The 16,999-nt window shown below is 32.8% G+C and overlaps 1 protein-coding gene across 1 annotated transcript in view; it reads right to left on the bottom strand.

The window, feature by feature from the left end:
- LOC145243527 (kinesin-like protein KIF6) overlaps positions 1 to 16,999 on the bottom strand; it is an 89,300-nt gene that overhangs the window by 30,699 nt on the left and 41,602 nt on the right. The window contains exons 10-13 of the mRNA XM_080106495.1: positions 9,760 to 9,903; positions 8,074 to 8,264; positions 7,002 to 7,107; positions 542 to 713 (exon numbers count right to left, since the gene is read on the bottom strand). Of these exons, the coding sequence (XP_079962621.1) occupies positions 542 to 713; positions 7,002 to 7,107; positions 8,074 to 8,264; positions 9,760 to 9,903 (613 nt within the window). The remainder of the gene's footprint in view (positions 1 to 541; positions 714 to 7,001; positions 7,108 to 8,073; positions 8,265 to 9,759; positions 9,904 to 16,999) is intronic.

Here is a 16,999-nt window from a genome sequence, read left to right as displayed (position 1 = left end):
ATGATACAATGAAATTTTAATACGAGTGTTAAGATAGGTATAGATCGGATGACCCCAAGGGACAATTATATTTGTTATAGTAAATGAACACATATAAAGAATAAATTGAGCACACAACATTGATTTTTCACTGTGTCTCAAGGGCATCCCTTATAGAACTGCTACCAAGGGAAGGAGAGATAACTTTCTTAGTCCTTCATAATTGGAGAGTTCTGCTAGGGGATGTTACTGGGTTTATAACATCACAATATTTGGAGAGTTTAGGGAAATTTGTGCAAAATAGAAGACTTTCTTAGTTGAACCATATTGAAATAATGGATGAGATGCTTAAGTAGATGTAGAACAGTTGAGGTAGCAGGGCCAGTTGGCAGTGAAAAGGCCAAGGAAAACATGGGAGCAAGTGATAAGGATGGACTTCAGAGAAAGAGGGATAAATAAAGACCTTACCAAAGATAGATTAGTTTGGGAGTCAGTTTTTAAATCATCATCATCATCATTATCATGATCTAAAAATAAAAGAATGCATTTTGAAAAAGGATACTGATTTCTGTGTCTCTTTGCAGAAGAAGATTCTTCAGTTTTTCTTGGTCAGCTGAGAAATATGGCGTCACATCTTGGTCTTGTGGATTAGATGCAGCTTGATAGTGATTTTGGAATTCTGAAGATTGTGCAGAAAGCTGGCTGATTTTCTCTTTTAATGCTTTCTGTGATTGCTAAATAACATTAGTTGGGAAATGAAATAAATCATATTAAATGCAGAGTACATCAACAAAACACCTTATTTTTTTACATGATAATTGCTGAAATAATAGCAGCGCTTTGTATGCTAATTTTTTTTTGTATGTTATTAAAATGTTGAATGATTTTAGTAAGATGGAGCCATTACATTTTTTTTTTTTACATAGGAGTCACCACTTATCAAGGCCCGGAGGCCACTCAAAGATAAGGGTTATTGAGTGTACAGTAATCAATGGGATAATATCGTAGTAATCGTTAGTTATGGAAATTTGGTAGATTGCATTACTTAAGGAGGCGATTCATCAAGAATTTGTTTATGTTGGACTTGAAGACAACCAAGTTGTATTCAGCTGGGAAACAGGCAAACGGAAGAGAGTTCACAGCCGTGTAGTTCTAAGAAAGAAGCTTTGTTCATGGAATCTACGTTTTGACTTGGGCACAGTCAAAGAGTGGTGAAAATTATTGACAGTGGTTTCAGCTAGACGAGTATTTTTCATGAAAGATTGGCGAGGAGAGACTAGAGATTGGAGCTCATACGAGCACTTGCCATGGAGATAATGATAAAACAAAGACAGGCTCGCAACATCCCTTCTGTAGGAAAGAGGTTGGAGGGAAGATATACAAGGTTTCTATAAAGTCCATGTACACTTAAAAAAAGTGTATAACTTTAATTGTATTTATAATAGAAATATTCTGTGAAAAGGATTAGAAAGAAGTAAATCTATAATTTGTAAAGTTTTATTAAAATTTTATTGGAGTTTCTCTATGTCCTCCATCATTAACAATATAAAAAGGTTAATACAAAAACATTTGCCAACTGCTTTACTGCCTGAATTTATATTTATTGTAGCTTTCAATGAATCAGGGTTGAGCTACATGCATAATTGTTTTTACATGTCTTCATAAAAATCTAATGGAATCAAAGGTAATTGTGCATAAAACGAGACCTTAAGTTTTAAAGATGGCGGCAAGTCTGTCAATTGAAGTATGGAAGCACAAAATTGATATAATACTTCCGCTATTCTTCAAAACTTTACTTATATATTTGGACAAAATATTAAGATTTTTTTTTGTTAATATATTTTTGATAACATATTTAGTTTTTTTAAAATGTACTATATTTAAATATACTTTATTTAAACCTGCACAGTCTATTAATAGTTAATTACTATTTCTTATAGTTAATTATATTTTACGTTTACTTTTTACCCCTTAATAATAAAAATATATAAAAATATGTAACCCTTCTTTATCAATTGATTTTGTGTTTTTTAATCACATAGAAATATCTAAACAATTTGACAAAATATGAACATAGTTATTTGAAAAAGATATGTGATTAAAGAACACAAAATCCATTGATAAAGAAAACTTACATATTTTTATTTTAATGGGGGTGAAAAATTTAACTAAATTATAGTTAACTATAAAAAAATATTTTTTTAATCGGCGACGATCATAATAGACTGTACAGGTTTAAATAAAGTATATTTAAATATACTACACTTAAAAAAGAATACGTAACTATATGTAACTATATTTGGAAATAAAAATCGTAAATATGTTAGAAAAAAATATTAACAAAAAAAAAATCTTAATATTTTACACAAGTAAGCAGTTTTGAAGAATAACGAAAGTATTGTATCAATTTTGTGCTTCCATACCTCAATTGACAGACCTGCCGCCATCTTTGAAACTTAGGGTCTTGTTGTATGCACCATTACCGAATCAAATTTGGTGAACATGGAGGCCAATAAAATGGTCCATGCTTTTGATTCCTCTGCTAAGAAATTCTTGATTGGGAAATATTTTTTTACTTATCTAAAAATGGTTGCAAATTTTGTGGTGAAAAATTATTCAATAACTATGCTTAAAACTAGGTACATGCAAATTTGATAACATTTTTTACAAATTATTTCTATAGCAAATGCAAATAAAGTTACAATTAATATTTTTTGAATTAGTCAGACTACTGTTCTCATGTTGAGTGTTATTTATGCAACGTTTTGGTTGATGTAACTTTCAACGTTCAACTCAGGAATTTTTCTGTCAAACTCTGAAATTTGCACAGAATTTTGAATGGAACTCTTTCTTTAATCCATCGGAATAGCATGCTCTCATTCCATCACCCATGATTGGATAGAAGTCCTAAGTAAATTGCAATCGTATTTTGATGATCACTATACTGAGGATTGAACCTTCAATCTCCAGAAGAGTGTAAATTACAACTAAATTTTACCAAGTACTTTATCTACTATGCCACAGGTCTGCAAAGACCCATGACATATTGAATAATTAAGTTACTAGGTATGGGCAAAAATAAACGAATAAGGATAGGGGAACCTAGTTTTGAAAGCCGATTTATCATAATTTCTTTTGTGGGTTTCCGACTACTTTTTGATTTTATTTTACAGATTAAGGACTAAACTTAATTTCCCAAAAGAAAAAAATATTTGTGCACGTGAAAAAAAAAAAGTTATAAAAAATTATTTCATGGCGAGCTAACCAATTCAGCTAAATTTTGAAGTTAAATAAATTCATTGCAAAAATCCTTTTAAAAATAAATATTAGTTTTCTGGGTCTATTTCAAAGATAATTAGTAAAGTAAAATCTTAAGATACCGAATTAAATTAAAAAAAAACATCTTGTTTGCACAAAAAAAAAATAGCTGAATAAGCCCAAAAACCCGAATGATTTTACTGTTCGCAAAAGCGCAACAAACCATAGTTTTGTAAACACGGAATATACAGAGGTCAAAATCTGAGACAGTCGAAAAGCTGTCTGAGAATGACGTCATGTAATTAAAAGAAGGGATGAGTGCTGGGTTTCTTTCTTTTTTTTTTTTCCCAGACATGCATCTGTACATTTCTATTGTAAACGTTTGTATAATTTTGTTCATTTTTTAATTTAATTATTTTTCTATGTTCCTGTTTTTAAATTTAATTTTTTTTTAATTATTGGCTAATATTATATAAAAATTATGTTATGCCGAAAGTTTCATATTCTTTCAAGCAAAGAAAATATTAAAATCTTACATATAAAAATTATGCAAAATCTCTAATTTAAAAAAAAAAGTAGAAATATTTTTTGCTATTATAATATTTTGTGTGAAAATATTAAATAAACAATGCTTAATTCAATGATAATATCGGTAGTTCGAGAAATTCGTTTTTGTTCAAGTTATATCAAATTCAATAATACAGACTTTAAGGGCTTTTATCGTAATGTGCCTATAAAAATGAAATAATTTTTTTTAATTGTTATATTTTAGGATGCTTTATTTTCATAAAAAAAGCAAAAATAAATTCCTTTAATTTTTTTTTATTATTAAAAGCTATAACTTTAGTAAAGGTATTTTTTATTTAAACAAAACAATGCATTTCTACTAAGATTTAAATAAAAATGGGTTCAATATATTCCGTGATCATTATTTGATAAATACTGAAAATTTCATTAAAATAGGTTAATTTCCTGATTTTTGGTGAGTTTTTAATAAAGGGAGGGGGGGGGGGGTCAAAATGTTTATTCATTTTGAGCATTCGCATTCATTTTGCACATACTTATAAGTTACACTCTGATGAAGGTTGACGGTTATATGAATCAAAACATTGTGTGAATAACACTCAAGACGAGAACAATAGTCAAAATAATCCAAATAATATGAATTACCAATCTTCATCTCAAAAATTCAGAAATAAAGTGATGTTTTAATGGATACCTGTATACAAGAACACCAATAAAAATGTGATTATTTTCTTTTAAGCAACCCAAAAATTGATAAACTACAAACTAAGGTCAACAACAATTAAATTGATAGCTGCTATATAAATGAATTTTTTTTTTTTCACAAGGGAGTCACCACTTATCAAGGTCCGAAGACCACTCGTGGATAAGGATTAATGAATGTTAGGTGGTAATATAGTAGTCGTTAATGGTGTAACTTGGGTGGCATTTGATTACTTGTTTACATTGGATTTGAAGGCCGCCATATTGTAGTTAACTGAGAAGCACTCCAGTGGAGCAGTGTTCTACTGATCAGTACTTCTAAGAAAAAAGCTCTATTCATGGAATCTGTTTAAATGTAGGCGCAGATAGAGATTGGGGGAAATTGTATATAGTAGTTTAGCTAGTCAAGTGTATTTGTGAAAGTTTGGCAAGGGTTGGTTGGTTGTTTTTGTTTTATGTCATATCAACCCTTTTCAGGTTATTTAATGCTGAATCCGGTGATTTTGAAGAAATATTTTTTAATAGAATATATTTGTTGTTTTCAAGTCGGTTTCTATTTAACCCATAGTTGGGACCCTAACAGGTACTACCACTCCGGGTCAGAGTGGACCCAGGAGCAATGGCAATTAAAGGGTGGCTCCACACTCCTCAAAGCCCGCAAGCTGGGGCCTCATCACTGGATATAGTTTAAGCTCATATCCAGGACCGAGTTTGGCAAGGGAGGGACCATAGATTAGAGCTCAGTCAAGCACATTCCATGAAAATAATGATAGAACAGAGACAGGCTCACAACATCTCTTCTGCAAGAAGAGAAAAGGGCATCACCTATTAGGTTTGTTGAATAATGAGAAACATTCAGAATTCAACTACAGTGATGTATCTTTATTTTAATATTATTAACATATATAAAATTTTGGTTTATCTGCTTGTCAAACTTTAAAATGCAGGAAGTTTTATCGTCTCACATATTACATGTATAGAATCTTATTATTTTTACAATTAAATTTCCAATTTAAAACCCTTAACTGAAATAATTTGAAGTGGTTTTGCAAGGGTGCTGAATATCAAGGATGTGTAGTTCATGGCCAAAAAAGCTGAGAATTAGACAAATTTCCCTCTAAGGGCAGCACAAAAACAACTAAAACAACTTGAGAGAAATACACTAAATGTACCTGGGGTGAGCGGTGGGGTGGGGGGAAGAAACCATTCTTTAATGAAACAGAAGTCATCTGACTTCCCTACCCCTGAGTTTTTATACTGAAAAATATGAGAAAGAGAGATAGTTTGAACATGACTGGATGACTCATTTGGATGTTCGAGGTCACCATCTCACTGTGCCCCACCCATGTTAATATAGTATGGATATATATATATATATATATATATATATATATATATATATATATATATATATATATATATCAGTGACATGCAGAGGCCTGATGATGCCCAAGTCCAACTCTTTGATCGTGTGCACCTAAAGACTCCTAGTAGTGAGGAAGATAAGGAAGGAAGATAACTGCAATATGATTGGATATTTCCCACCCGCCATTTGGATATCAAGAACACCTCAGTTGGCTGCCATGCCATTTGACTTTGATCTTTAGCTCGGAACAAAGTGCAGTATTTATTCTTGTTCTGCACTTAGTTTTTGCTGTCTTTGGTTGTTATCTAGGCAATTTTTATTTTTGTCCCAATGCAGAATGCCTCTTTCTAGGGAGCTGGATTTTTAACATATTAAAAACCTTGGGACAAACTACATTGTGATGACCGTTTCCAAGGACAGATATTTTTCTATTCTTGTTATAAAAAAAATTGAAATATTGTGATGGAAGATAGCGCTTCCCACATTTAAATGCATTCTAGCTGATCTTCCTTGTCCTTGGAAGGAGACAAGTATGATTGAAAAACATGTTACTGAAAGCATGATGAATACAGCAACCTTTTGCTTGACTCAGCTGACAGTTTGTTGACAAAAAACGAAGGCAGCCGGGTTGAAAAAGGTTAGATCAATCTTGTTGACACCAGCTTCAGAACAATCTGTTGAAATTGATAACAAAATATCCATCCATCCATCTCTCTCTGTTCTCTCATATTTTGGAACTCTGTTGGCAATGAGTCGCATACTTCAACTCTCAATCTTAAAAATGTTAAAATAAAACAATATATTTTTATAAAAACATACGTCATTTGTTGATGACCACAATGTCTACAAGCATTCAATTCCAGAAGACAACAATCCAAGCCCAGATAATACTCTGGAGGGAATTAATTCTATAGGGGAAATCTTGCGAGTAATGATTCTAAAAACTTGACATAAGACCCGTCAAGCAGGTATAACAGATGTCATATCTACTCCCTGCCTATTATTTTATTGTTTACAAACTGATGAACTTGTATGCTGACCACAAGATATAACAACCCTTCCAAAGATGTTACCATGACATCGACAAACTAAGATACTTCACCCAGTAAATGATCAGGTTACATATTTAAAAACAAGCAATGTCTAACATAGATTATTTTAGCTGTTAAACCTTGAATATATTGAAACAAGTTTGTATCTTTCGCATATCTGCTCCAACACAAAGGACAGCTTCAGCGTCTTCATCATCAAGAAATGCGTCTACTGCCTTTGAACATCTGAAAAAAAAAAAAGGAAATATAAACATTATGTTCATCATTTATGATTTATTATAATTATATATATATATATATATATATATATATATATATATATATATATATACACACATCCTAAACAAGTGAAGATAATCAGTATACTAGGTTTTGAACAAGTGCATTTTAGGCAAAAACCAAAATAGACTTCGTAGCCTTGTAGGGGGATGTCCTTTTCTCTTCTCTGAAATCTCTTTCTCACAGAAGAGATGTTGCAAGTTTGTCTCTGCTTTATCGTTATTTTCATGGCAAGTGCTCGGCTGAGCTCCATTCTATGGTCCCCCCCCTCGCCAAACTTTCACAAGAAACACCCGTCTAGCAGAAAACACTATCACTAATTTCCCCCACTCTTTATCTGTGCTTAAACCTAAATGTAGATTCCATGAGCAAAGCTTCTTTCTTAGAACTGCACACCTATGGAATTGTCTTCCGTTTTTCTGATTTCTAGCTGACTACAATATGGTTGTCTTCAAGTCTAACGTAAACAAGTTTTTGATGAGCCGTTCCATATAAGTTAACAAATTTACCGAATCTCCATTACTAACAGTTACTATATTGTCCTATTTCTACTGTGCACTGTTTAACCCTTATCCTCTAGTGGCCTCTTAGCCTTGATAAGTGGTGATGCCTATGTAAAAAAAAAAAAAAAAAGGCAAAAAAACTATCATGTACTTACATGCCATGTCGAAATTAGTATAAATTCCAAAAATTACAAAAAATGATCCTGTAGAAGTTGATCTAAATCTATTTTTCGCAAAAAAATTGTAGAGACTAGTGGTTGAACATGTTTTTATTTTTTCCATGGCATATTTTGCAGGTCAAAGTGCTCCCCTTTGAGTCACTGACTTTTCAATCCCATTTTTCAACCCTTGTGCCAATTTCTGACTATGCAAAAAGAAATAAATACGAACAATGAAAAAACAAAATTACGCTTCAATTTCTTCCTCTGTTAGTTTGTCTGTTCGTTCCTCTCCCGTTTTGAGTAAAAGCTCCTTCTTCAATTGAGCGTTCTCCATCTTGAGCTGTTGGATCACAAGACTTGGATCTAATTCCTCATTTAGTAGTGCATCATTCTTTATAAGTGCAACTCTTTGGGCAAAACGGCAAGTGGAAATGGATTCCTGTGAAACAAAGAAAAGAAAATTCCAATAACATTATGGTTTTACTTTTTAAGACTTATTATAAACCATCTTCAGCATAATGAATGAATAATAATAATAATAATAATAATAAGAAGAAGAAGAAGAAGAAGAAGAAGGAGAAGAAGAAGAAGAAGAAGAAGGAGAAGAAGAAGAAGAAGAAGAAGAAGAAGAAGAAACGATGGTAGGTTGAGATTGAATCAGCTAGTATAAATTTCAAAAAGTGGGTTGAACTAGCTTCCTTCAAAAGAAGAAGTTTCAAATTCACAGGCGATTCCCAATCGCATGTAAAACCCCATCAGAGCAGATGGCTACGTTAGATATTTGCAAATAGTCACCCATCTGGTACTGACTAGGCTCAACATTGCTTCACTTTGGTGATCTAATGAAAACTGGTGCGTCAACATGATTATTTTGCATCTTCAGTGTAATGACAAAGCAATAAGCACAATGTTGCAGCACACCATCTCTGCCAGGAAGGTGGAATATACAAAAGCTTAATGAACTCTTGTTGATCAGTCTGCTATGTTGGTTTGTAACCATGTTTAGAGGAGTGACTCCGTCTGGTCTGTCAGTTGGACTATCAAGCTTAGGACTTAGGCTGCACCCGGGCTTCTAAGTCCATTAATTCAGATTCAATTTTTGGAGCAAGTAGATTTTTTTCTTGGTTATTGTTCGAACTTTATTCCTTAATAACAAATACAGATGATGTCTGCTTGATATAAAATATATCTCTATTTATTACTACTGTGAAAACAGAAGTTATATTTTCAGTCAAAATTGTCGTTATGTTTTTTTAGTGTCCTCACCATTAAAAGACTTGGTGAAGATATCAATCATAGTCTAACTTGGAATAAATTTTGAGATATCTAGGTTAAAGATCAAGGTCACACTTTTGATGATAACTTTACATCGTCGATGTGGTCCATATTGTAGCCAATAGAATTCTACAGCTTACATTATCTTGGCCATGAAACCATGATAAATTCAGTTAAGGTCAAAATTTTGATGGAATTTCAACTTCCAATTTTTTCAAATTTGATATATTGATCTGATACTCTTTGTAAACAGTAACCTGCCTGATCAGATAAATAGTTTTTGAGTTATCAACACTTATATGGCATAACTGCAGGAATACTTTAAACACTATGGAGAAGTAAGGCCCAATCAAGATTTGGGCCCATTCTTACGTTTTTAGGTGAAGATATGCAGTCTCATGACTTGTTTAGTTTTTTGTTAAAAACTTACATTATGTTTAATTAAACCAAAATTCGTGCAGCAACTGAGCTTAGCTTTAACTCTTATGATCTTCCCAATAAATTCCCCCACGCTTGGATCTATTTCTAGATTTAATTTCAAAAGTCTATTATTTCTAATTAATATGCAACAAGAAAAATTAATATGAACATAATAATAATATCCAACAAGAAGAATGGGTAATTTTTAACAGAAAACGAAAAGCCAAAATAATACTCACATCCGCATTCTTTTTTTCTACAGAACAAGTTGCAATCATTGATGTCATACAGTTCCCACCGAGGCTGTCTCGCAACACTGATGTCATCATTGAATTTCGATAAGGTATATGTGAACGATGTTTTTCTGATAATGCAACAATTACCTGAAAAAAGTGTTGTCTTTTTTTTAATATATGTGGGCACTTTAGAATAAATGAAAAGAGACACAGTTTCTATAATGAAGGTGATCAGAGGAAATGATAACTTGAGTGTTGCAACTGTTGATCCTTTTATAATTTAAAGAACCAGAACAATCATTATATTTAGCTTTCATCTTGTTATTTTAATAAAACTGTTGTTATTCACTGGCATATTTGTTGGTTCCTTTGAAATTTCCTTTCCTTATTACTTCATTAAAGAACAAAATAAAAAAAAACATTAAAATTATTCATCATAACCTTATAAAAACTCAGAGCAAAATGTTCAGAATAAGTTTGTAATGTGGTAGCATATCAAATTAAGTTAAATGCAATAAAAAAAGCTTAAGTACCTTAGATAGTCAGATAAGTGAAAGGAAATGTATGAGTGCCTTAAATAAGTTTCCAGATAATTTCCGTATGAACACTTTTATTAATAGTACACATATGAAACTCTAATCCCATTCAAAGTAATCTCCTCCGGCTGCAATGCACCTTTTGTACTATTCCAACAACTTCTGGAAGGCCCCATAGAAGTCCTCTTATGTGAGCGTGTCAATGACCCTCGTCACAGTCTGCTTCATTTCCTCAATTATCTCATAATGACAGCCTTGAACTTGGGGAATAACCAAAAGTCACAGGGAGCAAGGTTTGAACTATAGGGAGGGCGAGGAACTGTCTTGATGCCCATCTTGGTCAAATAGTCTGTGATAAGGATGGAGTTGTGGACTGGTACACTGGACAAACTTTGCGCAAATCTTCCGCATCTTCAGTTCCTCGCGAATAATTGTGTGTACAGTTTCCACACTGGCATCAAATTGTGCTCTTAATGTCTTTATAGACACATGACGGTCTTTATTCATGAAATTCTTTATTTGGCCAATCAGCTCTTGTAGTCTGACTTCCTTACTCCTCCCACACCTCTCATAATTCCTCATAGATTCCCTGCCTTCCTTGAATCTCTTAAGCCACTCAAAAACTAATGCTCACTTCATGCAAGATGGCCCAAAAGCAATCTGAAGTATTCAATATGTTTCTGTGGCATGACCCTTCTATTCATTTAATGGTTCATTTATTTCCATTTTATTATGCATGAACGTCTGTATATTTCTTTCATTTTCTTCGTTCGCTAAAACATAACATTTATATTAATTATTGATGTGGTAGTTAGCTATACACAAACACGCTATCATCGTCCAAAATGGCCCTAACAACATCAGGGACTATGTCAGAAATGAAACTGAAACAAAGATGTATGAAATTGAAGAAAGTTTTATTTCATGAAATGGTCAACAAGGAAAGTTTTTTTTGTTTTTTTTATCAAGGCCGATAGGCCACTCAAGGTTAAGGGTTAAAGAGTGTACAGTAGTCAAAAGGACAATATAGTAATCGATAGTAATGGAAGTTTGGTAAATTTATTAACTTAAGTGGAACGGCTCATCAGAAACTTGTTCACGTTGGACTTGAAGACAACCATATTATAGACAGCTGGAAAGCAGAAAAACGGAAGACAATTCCACAGGTGTGCAGTTCTAAGAAAGAAGCTTTGATCATGGAATCTATGTTTAGGTTTAGGCACAGATAAAGAGTGGGGGGAATTATTGATAGTGTTTTCAGCTAGACGAGTGGTTCTTGTGAAAGTTTGGCGAGGAGGGGACCATAGATTGAAGCTCAGTTGAACACTTTCCATGAAAATAACGATAAAGCAAAGACAAACTCGCAACATCTCTTTTGTATGATAGAGGTTGCAGCGAAGAGAAAAGGACATCTCCCACCAGGCCACAAAGTCTATTTTGAACCCTATCAAGGCAGGACAAGTCTTTTCTAGCAGCTCCTGCCCATATGTGGCAACAGTATTCCATCCTTGGACGTACCTGGCTCTTATATAGATAGAGAATTGCATCAGCAGTGAGATTATCTACTGGATCGTTAGAAGGATCCGACCATTTTTCCAGCGGCCTTGGCAACAGATTTGATATACTTATTCCATTTGAGATCAGGAGTAAAGGTCAAGCACAGAAGCCTGTTAAAACTTGAGGCCTCCCCAAAACAAGAATCATTCATTTTAATTGATGCCAGATGGAGATCAGAATGTTGATGATGTAAACATAGAAGCTTGGTTTTAGATGCATTAAAAGTAAACAGCCACTCCTTTCCCCATTATACAACGTGATCAAGATCAGAGGAGAGAGAATCGGAAAGAACTTGGTCGTTTACTGTCTTAGATGTGCTACCATAGATGGTAGTGTCATCAGCAAAAATTTCTACGAATGATGTAAGGATGTGATTTGGAAGATCATTAATGTAAATCAGGAAGAGAGTTGGGCCCAGAATGGCCCCCTGAGACTCCAACATTAATACTGTGAGTTTCTGATTTTTGCCTATCAACTACTACTCTTATGAACCTATCAGAGAGAAATGATTTAATAATTGAGAAGACATTTCCAGCTATACCATAGCTGGAGATCTTGTGAAGAAAACCTTCATGCCATACCCTATCAAAGGCCTTTGATATGTCAAGAGCAATTGCCCTAGAAAGGTTGCCTCTGTCGAGAGATTCGCTAATCCTATGAGATATAACTGTAAACACATCTGTTGTAGATCTAGCAGAACGGAAACCATATTGTGTGTCACTAAGCAGGTTATTTTTGCTGAGATGGTTGATTACTTCTTTATTTAACACAGATTCCAGCAACTTACTCATGACGCACAGGAGACTTATTGGCCTGTACTGAGAGGGGGATGAACGATTACCTAAATGTGTTACTAAAAAGTGAGAGAATGTTATGCAGTGTGTATAACATGAAAAAGAAAAAGAGTTTTTTGGCTAATATGTATGAAATAATATGTATGATAATATGTATGATATGTATGTATGATATGATATGCATGATATGAATGATATAATATGCATGATATAATATGTATGATATGATATGTATAATAGGTATGATATAATATGTATGATATGATATGTATGATATAATATGTATGATATAATATGTATGATATGATATGTATGATATGATATGTATGATATGTATGATATGATATGTATGATATAATATGTATGATATGAATGATATAATATGTATGATATGTATGATATAATATGTATGATATGTATATGATATGTATGATATAATATGTATGATATAATATGTATGATATGATATGTATGATATAATATGTATGATATAATATGTATGATATAATATGTATGATATGAATGATATAATATGTATGATATGATATGTATGATATGATATGTATGATATAATATGTATGATATAATATGTATGATATGATATGTATGATATAATATGTATGATATGAATGATATAATATGTATGATATGATATGTATGATATGATATGATATGTATGATATGAATGATATGATATGTATGATATGGTATGTATGATATGAATGATATAATATGTATGATATGATATGTATAATATAATATGTATGATATGTATGATATGATATGTATGATATGGTATGTATGATATGAATGATATAATATGTATGATATGATATGTATGATATGATATGAATGATATGATATGATATGTATGATATAATATGTATGATATGATATGCATGATATGAATGATATAATATGTATGATATAATATTTATGATATGAATGATATAATATGTATGATATGAATGATATTATATGTATGATATGATATGTATGATATAATATGTATGATATGTATGATATATGTATGATATAATATGTATGGTATGATATAATATGTATGATATAATATGTATGATATGATATGTATGATATGATATGTATAATATGTATGATATATGTATGATATAATATGTATGATATGATATGTATGATATGATATGTATGATATGATATGTATGATATAATATGTGTTGTATGTATGATATATGTATGATATAATATGTATGGTATAATATGTATGATATAATATGTATGATATATGTATGATATGATATGTATGGTATAATATGTATGATATGATATGTATGGTATAATATGTATGGTATAATATGTATGGTATAATATGTATGATAATATGTATGGTATAATATGTATGGTATAATATGTATGATATGATATGCATGGTATAATATGTATGGTATAATATATATGATATGATATGTATGGTATAATATGTATGATATAATATGTATGGTATAATATGTATGATATAACATGTATGATGTAATATGTATGATATGATATGTATGATATGATATGTATGAAGAGAGAGATTACAGAGATGCTTTTACTTGGAAATAATTTCCTATTAATATCGGTAAACAACTAGTACAAGTATTAGTGTCTGTCGTAACAGTCAAAATAAAAAAAAAAGATAAACTCAATTCTGACTCACAAACAGGTTTAAACTTTTCAGTGAACAGAACTCTTTCTCGAGGCAAACATTTTGAAATTTTTTCTTCAACTATTGTCTTATCATATTTTTAAAATGCTGTATGCGGTTTGGCCCGTGAATTAGTATAGTCTATCTAATGGTATCTTGTATCTTCACAATATTTTCCTTAATTGTATACCATTGGTTTGGTTTACAGCATTATCAATTATTTATTTAATGCTGAATAAAGTTGTCAAGTGCAATCCTATAGGTAGGGTAATTATTTTATTGTATTTATTTGCTTCCCCACCAAAGCAAATTAGGCACAAGGCCGTTTTTAATGTGGGGTAAAAACCAGCTCCCCTAAAAGTAGGCAAAAAAGGGGCATTCTGGTTACAAAAAATAATAATTGTCCCAGTATAGAGGGTTTCCCCTCCATTGACTGGTAAAATTACCTTAAGTGCAGCATCTGTAGAACAGATACTACACTTTGATCCGGAACAAGGCCGAGAACAACAGAAAAAAGCAAGCCTCTTTAGGATACTTTTAGAAAACATTTCTCCAAAAAGGAAATTTCACAGAGAGGGTAAAGGTCCCAGAAAACACTACTCCTAGAAAATATTAGTTTTAGAAATCATTACTCTCAGAACACATTACTCTTTAGAAAAGAATTTTACAATGAGGGTGAAAACATTACTCTTAGAAAACATTACTCCTCAGCACGTGTTTCCAGCACAATTAACCCTCAGCCACCACCTATTAAAAAAGAAAATAAGTAGAAATAAGATTTTGATTTTTTGAAGAATCAGATTAAATAATACGGTTGAGGATGAACTTATAGATAGCAGGGCATGATGTGACCAGCTGATTAATTAGACTTGGCTTTTTCAACCTCTCATCTATCCAAAGTAAGCAGCATCACGACTCACTACCCATGATCCAAGGGCATTCCCATTTTAAGAGAGAGGAGTTTCAACATGGAGTTTTTGTTGGTGAATTTGTGGTTCCGTCGACAGACAATTTTGGTGGTGAATTTGTAGTTCCATCAACAGGCAATTTTGGTGGTGAATTTGTGGTTCTATCAACAGGCAATTTTGGTGGTGAAGTGTTGGTTCCATCAACAGGCAATTTTGGTGGTGAATTTGTGGTTCCATCGACAGACAATTTTGGTGGTGAATTTGTGGTTCCATACACAGACAATATTGGTGGGGAATTTTTGGTTCCATCGACAGACAATTTTGGTGGTGAATTTGTGGTTCCATCAACAGACACTATTGGTGGTGAATTTGTGGTTCCATCAACAGGCAATATTGGTGGTGAATTTGTGGTTCGATTGACAGGCAATATTGGTGGTGAATTTTTGATTCCATCGACAGGCGATATTGGTGGTGAATTTGTGGTTCCATCGACAGACAATATTGGTGGTGAATTTGTGGTTCCATCGACAGACAATATTGGTGGTGAATTTGTGGTTCCATCAACAGAAAATTTTGTTTGGGAATTTGTGGTTCCATCGACAGGGAATATTGGTGGTGAATTTGTGGTACCATCGACAGGCAATATTGGTGGTGAATTTGTGGTTCGATTAACAGGCAATATTGGTGGTGAATTTGTGGTTCCATCAACAGGCAATATTGGTAGTGAATTTGTGGTTCCATCGACAGACAATTCTGGTGGTGAATTTGTGGTTCCATCGACAGACAATATTGGTGGTGAATTTGTGGTTCCATCGACAGACAATATTGGTGGTGAATTTGTGGTTCCATCGACAGACAATATTGGCGGTGAATTTGTGGTTCCATCAACAGGCAATATTGGTGGTGAATTTGTGGTTCGATTGACAGGCAATATTGGTGGTGAATTTTTGATTCCATCGACAGGCGATATTGGTGGTGAATTTGTGGTTCCATCGACAGGCAATATTGGTGGTGAATTTGTGGTTCCATCGACAGGCAATATTGGTGGTGAATTTGTGGTTCCATTGACAGGCAATTTTGGTGGTGAATTTGTGGTTCCATCAACAGGAAATATTGGTGGTGAATTTGTGGTTCCATCGACAGGCAATGCGTACTATGCATGCCCCTTTGGATGAGGTGCAGCACATTCAGTGAAAAGCCATGGTTTTAGGAGATCTGCAAACAATCTTAATTGATTTTAAACTATCTTTTTTTTTGTTACCATATAATCACCACTTATCAAGGCCTGGAGACCACTCAAGAATATAAAGGTTAAATCTGGAACAAGTCCAAATACTTCTGTTAAGATTAGAAATGGCAGCCAAAACTATAAATAAGGGGAAAGTTGAACAGGTATGTGTATGCAGTGTGATAATGTATAAAAGTGAAACTTGGCCAGTGAGGGTTGAGGACATGCGCTGCATGGAGAGAAATGAAAATGATACAATGAATATGTAATGTGAATTTTAAGCGAGTTTAGATCTGGTGACCTTAGAGGAGACTTCAATAATATGGGCATGTTGAAATAATGGAGGAGAGTTCGTTTGATTAGTAGATGTAGAACAGTTGAGTTAGCAGGTTTAGTTTATGGGGGAGATGCCAAGAAAAACATGTTTGGAAGTGATAAAGAGGGATAAAAAACTGACCAGAGATAGGTTAGTTTGGAAGTCAATTTATTAAAGCCATCCAATCTATGCCAGCAGGTAAAATAGACGTTAAACTAATGATGATGATGATGAT

This window comes from Euprymna scolopes, chromosome 22 (assembly GCF_053919585.1).
Source record: "Euprymna scolopes isolate OS-2025 chromosome 22, ASM5391958v1, whole genome shotgun sequence".
NCBI classification, from domain to species: domain Eukaryota; kingdom Metazoa; phylum Mollusca; class Cephalopoda; order Sepiida; family Sepiolidae; genus Euprymna; species Euprymna scolopes.
Note: the sequence above shows the minus strand (reverse complement) of the source record. Positions and strands in the feature narration are given on the sequence as shown.